The 5,438-nt window shown below is 39.3% G+C and overlaps 1 protein-coding gene across 3 annotated transcripts; it reads right to left on the bottom strand.

The window, feature by feature from the left end:
* Positions 1-1,015: 1,015 nt before the first annotated feature.
* SFR1 (SWI5 dependent homologous recombination repair protein 1) lies at positions 1,016-4,918 on the bottom strand. 3 transcript variants are annotated; one of them, XM_055560214.1, is made up of 4 exons: positions 4,761-4,918; positions 3,535-3,650; positions 2,541-2,948; positions 1,016-1,597 (listed from the first exon to the last, which is right to left on the bottom strand). In XM_055560214.1, the coding sequence occupies exons 1-4, from the start codon at positions 4,771-4,773 to the stop codon at positions 1,406-1,408; spliced, it is 729 nt and encodes a 242-aa protein (XP_055416189.1). In that variant the 5' UTR covers positions 4,774-4,918; the 3' UTR covers positions 1,016-1,405. The 3 variants fall into 3 exon arrangements, with proteins under 3 accessions (XP_055416189.1, XP_055416190.1, XP_055416191.1); XM_055560215.1 differs by having other exon boundaries at positions 3,535-3,652; positions 4,767-4,913; XM_055560216.1 differs by lacking the exon at positions 4,761-4,918 and adding an exon at positions 4,647-4,756.
* Between the last annotated feature and the right edge of the window lie 520 nt (positions 4,919-5,438).

Below are 5,438 nucleotides of genomic sequence, written 5' to 3'. Positions count from 1 at the left end.
TGGGCACTAACAGAATGCATACAAGAGCAGAGTCCTGATATGCCAACATTAATAGTTTGTTGGCTCATGGGGAAGGACTGGATTGAAAAAAAGGAGCACTTGGGAGTGGAGGGGGAAGCTTAGGGTAATAGCTATTTACCAAGTAGTAGGGAAGCACTTTTTTTTTTAAGATTTTTTTTTTTTTTTTTGGTTGGGGGTAGAGGGAAACTAAAACAAAAAAACCCAAGCAAAGCTGTGTTAGCCCTTAAAACGGCCCCAAAACCCCAGAAAGTCCTCAAGAAGACTGAACCAAGAAACCACTGACTCACAGAGTTCTCTCTCTGCCTTTCCCTGTAAGGGCACACTTAAACACACAAGCTTTTCTGCTTCCAAGTTCACATACAACCGCTCCGGTCACAAAGAGACAGGCTTTCTTTTCTTTAGTTTCAGATTCTCAAGGACTGGGCCAGATTGGGTCATATGTCTGTCTATGGCCAGGATAACAGATTAGGTACCACCCCCAGTGAAGGTGGGTTTCTGGCTGAGTCACTGTTAATGGAGTGAAAGTGAAAGTCACTCAGTAGTGCCTGACTCTTTGCGACCCTATGGACTATACAGTCCCTGGAATTCTCTAGGCCAGAATACTGGAGTGGGTAGCCGTTCCCTTCTCCAGGGAATCTTCCCAACCCAGGGATGAAACCCAGGTATCCAGCATTGCAGGCAGATTCTTTACCAGCTAGGCCACCAGGGAAGCCTATTAATGGAATAGATATGCTAACTTTAACCTTTTTCACAGGTATGATTGTAAAGGCAGATGAATGTAAAAGACGCTGTATACCATGCCTTGAAGTGGGAAAATGAGCATATGTGGTTTTATAAAAAATAGATGACCATTTCACTAAATGAGATACAGAATACAAGTGACAAATTTGAAGAGACAGAAATTAATATAATTTTGAACATGAGTTTAAATACCTGCTATACCATCCAGATAAACATGTGATAAATGGGTGAAAACAAGGCGGAGGCATAAACCTACGGGAGGAGTTTATTTTTAGACAAGTTTACGTTTAGACGTTCACTAGATGGACTAGTGAACATTTAAAATAAAACATCTTACCACAATAAATAAAATAATGTATTAAAACTCGCTTCCACAATTCTCTAAATTATCTTAACATGATTTAATTAAAAAAAAAATTTTTTTTCACCTTTAACTGGCAAGTTTTCTTTGGGAAATTTATTCAAAACACTAAATTTTCATTTTTGAACCTTGTTTATATATAACAGAGGCCCTAAATTGATCCAGGTTCACCAGGATACCTTTCTCCAAGCCCTAATGGTTTATATCTTCCCTTTAAAATGTATAAGTATCTTTTAATTAAGTTGTCATTCACAAAGATATTCTGGAGAAAAAAATTATGAATTAAACACCTATAAATTCTTCTTCATTTCTGTTATAGTGTAGCAATTTATCATCTAACCCATAATGGTCTATCAGCTGAGTAAGGCTTAATTTCTTGTTCTCCTCAGACATAGCTGACTGCAACTCATAAAGCAACTGCTGGCTACAGCTTCTCCACTTCTCTATTAACAATTGTAACTGAGACAGGTCATTCTGAAACAGAAACAAAAAAAAGGCACAAATGTATGTCATCCTATTTTAACTTACTTAATGAAAGTTGTTAAATCAGTCAATGAATAGTAGGTTAAGGATAACACATTTGGACATGAATGGGATGTCTACCCAGGAAAAAAGAAAAATGGTTTTAAGTAAAAACCTTACCCTCAGAGAAAAAAATAAGGCAAAACTATGTAAAGAAGTAACAATATAGGTTAAAAAATATCTACTTTTTCTACTACAGCTATACTTTAAAAATTACATTCAAATTAATATTTTTCAGTGTCACAATCTCATAAAACTCAAGTAGTTGTATTTAGAGAAATCCTAAAAATTCAAAAGAGCAAATAAGATATAGCATTCCATCATTGATTACACACTGGAAAAGAGCCATTACAGTAAATGAATAATCTGGATAAATAAGGGTCATCTTCCAAGTGCCCAAATTCTATTCACTTCAGCCCACCTGGGTCGAGATCTAAAATTTATTATATTTTTGTTGTTTTCTATTTTAATAATTTGCTGGTAATAATTTAATAACACAAAATCATTACTAAAAATACTTTTTATTGTACTCTGTGGCCCAGTTTTAGCCTTTTTCTCTTCACTGTCACTGTTGCTTCTGTTCTCATTGCAATTTGCAGCTAACATTTGAAACTTCTAATACTGCTGTGGGATGGAAACTAGAGAGAAAAGCTTCAACTGCATATTAAATGTGGGCCGGAGCTTTCAAAAATGTATACCTGGTGTTTAAGGCCTCTTCTCTAAATCTATGACTTATATTTGAGTTAAAGTTGTTGGAAGCCAGGTCTCTTGGTAATTGGCTTATTTCTCAGTATTGTAAAATAAAGTTGTATTTTCTTTTTGAAATACTTTCCTACCATTTATGTAAAAACAAACAAAAAAAATTATTAGGCAATGGCTCTGAAATTCTTCTCACCTTTGATCTATACATTTTGACTAGCTTCAGCCTCCGAAGAAGGTCTTCTTTCTCTTGAATCTGCTTCATCAATTTTGCTTTTTCTTTGTTTAGTTCATGTTTGGCAAGATTCTCATTCATAAAGTCATTTTGGAGATCACTGCATGACTCAGTATCAAGTGATTTAGATTCACAAACATTGATATTCTTGAAGGTATCTTTCAAATATGTACTTTCTTCAAATTCACTATCTATGTGTTTAAAATTTTCGTGAAATTCCAAACAGCTTTCTTCTGTTGAAGGTGATTTCTCTGAAAAAGTCTGATCATTTTCCTCACTCTCTACTTTAAGCCGTTTTACCACACTGTAACAGGAATTAAATGAAGATCTGGTTTTCTTTAATCGTTCTCTAAGGGTTGCACTCATAGGCTGAAAAAATGCATCAAACGTTAATAATGTCAATCAAGAAAAACATTCTTGATATAAATAAATCTACTAGGAATCAAGACTACATTTCTGTGGCAGACACCACTAGATGGCTTTCTGTCTCCATATATCTAAAGTAACCATCACAAAATATCTTTCAATTTCTGGAAGCACCACTAAGTTTTATTCTCTTTTTAAGCCAGCACCCTTCTAAAATATCATTGAGACACTTATCTCAGTAATCACAAACATTTGTTCAGCAATTAGTCCAAGCCTGATATGGTTAGGTGCTTAGTTACAAATTAAGGAAAAAGATCTTTCCACCAAAGACCTCCATGACATCAAACTTTTTGTTTGGAATGCTGTAATAACCTGAACTGAAAATAAATGAAAATAATTGAGTCAGGATGAAAATCTAAGGGGAAGGTCCAATACATTTTCTAAAAGGAAACACCTAAAATGATTTGTTAATAAAAATTGTACTTATTAACCTACACACTGTTAATTAACAATGTTCAGTAGACTTAAAACCACCATTACTGCAATACTTAGAAATATACATCCAGTGAAAGAACTAAGATTTTCATACTTGTCTTCTTGAACTACTTGAATGGAGAGATGGTGGATTGGCACCAGCTTGTGGAGTGCTAGGTAACATCAAAGCCGAGTTTGATGGACTTTCCATCTTGAAATCTTGCTTTACTTCTAAAAAACAAAATCACAAAACAGAAATCAAATTCGCCCACACCTCTATATATTCAATTTTAAACAAATTATTGTATATAACAAGCCAGGTAACTTCCTTCTTTCACTTGGCTGTGATTCATTCTTGCTTTTTTGTGTGCAATTTTCTGTTTACTTCTCTAGATTGTTGGTCATTATGGGGACTACTAGTTTTTTCATGACAAGTTACCCAGCTAGCATCTCATATAAAGAACTCTCCATTTGTTTTTACTGACTGATAAAATAATGATAAAAGTCTCAAAACCTGCCATATGGGGGTAGGGGGAGGAGAATAACAGTCAGGAATTCTTTAATCTCATTAAGCCGGTTTCACAATGAGGGAAAATGTAATTGAAATCTTTTAGTGCTCTAAGTGAAAATCGCTCAGTCGCGTCCGACTCTTTGCGACCCCATGGACTATACAGTCTATGGCATTCTCCAGGCCGGAATACTGGAGCGGGTAGCCGGTCCCTTCTCCAGGTGATCTTCCCAACCCAGGGATTGAACCCAGGTCTCCCGCATTGCAGGCGATTCTTTACCAGCTGAGCCACAAGGGAAGCCCAATATTTTCTTTAAAATTTTTTTTAAAATATTTATAACTTCTTTAAAGTGCTTGTTGTTTAGTTTTTAAATTGAGTTCATCTTATGCCTTTATCTATTGATTGCTCTTCCTCTTGATTATGGATCACATTCTATTTCCCACTATTATCCCACTTAAATAAACATAATCAGACCTGTTACATTACCCTAATTCCTAGAAGCTGTGTGCCTAAAACTAACGACCCCTGGGGGTGAGGAATAAGGAGCACAAGCACAGGTAAGTTTACTCCTGTCTGCATCGTTTTCAACTAAATAGCGAAGAGACCGTGAAAAGGAATGACAAGTTTCTCAAAGGCTACAGGGTAAAATACCAGAGGAGCCCTTCCTCCCCTCCCGCCACTACAGAGGGCCCACACGAGCCCTCGAGACACCCAAAACCTGAGGTGGAGCTGAGAGGTGCCTTGACAGCGGAGAGGGAGCAGTATTCAAATCCCCATCCGATCCCCGAAAAAGTTCAACTGTCAGACACCCACGCCACACCCCGCACGGTACCTCCCTCAGCCATCCCCAGACAGCACAGACAGCGCGCTAGCCGCGGCGGCGTCTCAGAGGCCGGGCCGCGCGGGAAGAGGAAGAGGCGCGCGATTGGCCAGATTGATTGACACACAGCTCCTCTTCGCCCAGCGCCCGGAGAGGCGGGACTGCGCGCGCGCGCGGCCTCGAGACTCCGCGAGGGGGCGGGACGAAACGGAAGGGCCGAGACGCGTGATTGGCCGAGTTGACCGAGACGCGCGGCTCTGAGCTGTCCAGCGCCCGAGAGTTGGGGCACTGCGCGCGCGGCCGTTTGCTGGGAAGAGCTTTAAAGCAGCTAACGGTTCCCATGAGGGGCGCGCTTTTTTTCGCGGCTTCTCCTCGCTTTTTTTTTAATACCGCCTTCCTTTGCTGCTTCCTGGTTTTTGTGTTTCTAAAGGACGCCTGAGAATGCCCCTCCTGTTCTCCTGGCTCCCGTCAGTCTCTTCGCGCTCCCCACAGCAAAGGCCTTTTTTCAGACTCCATGGGACCCAGAGACTCCGGGCCCGCTGTGTGTTATATTTACAGCTTGTAAACTCCAAAGGCAAAGACTACAAAAAGAAGGGTCAATAGCCCGTTGATAGACACATTAGAAATCTAAGAACCCCAGCGGATGCAGTAGAGCTTCTTTTAGACTGCTGCCTCAAAGTCCGCTGTCCC

This window comes from Bubalus kerabau, chromosome 22 (assembly GCF_029407905.1).
Source record: "Bubalus kerabau isolate K-KA32 ecotype Philippines breed swamp buffalo chromosome 22, PCC_UOA_SB_1v2, whole genome shotgun sequence".
NCBI classification, from domain to species: Eukaryota; Metazoa; Chordata; class Mammalia; order Artiodactyla; family Bovidae; genus Bubalus; species Bubalus kerabau.
The sequence above is the reverse complement of the archived record's forward strand: the minus strand, read 5'-3'. Positions and strand labels throughout refer to the sequence as shown.

What these genes read in the sequence shown, in the direction of transcription:
- SFR1 (XM_055560214.1), bottom strand. An exon ending in CAAGTAGTTCAAGAAGACAA is followed by an intron (nt 2,949 to 3,534) that starts GTATGAAAATCT and finishes GCATTTTTTCAG; the next exon opens with CCTATGAGTGCAACCCTTAG. An exon ending in TCAAAATGTATAGATCAAAG is followed by an intron (nt 1,598 to 2,540) that starts GTGAGAAGAATT and finishes TTTCTGTTTCAG; the next exon opens with AATGACCTGTCTCAGTTACA.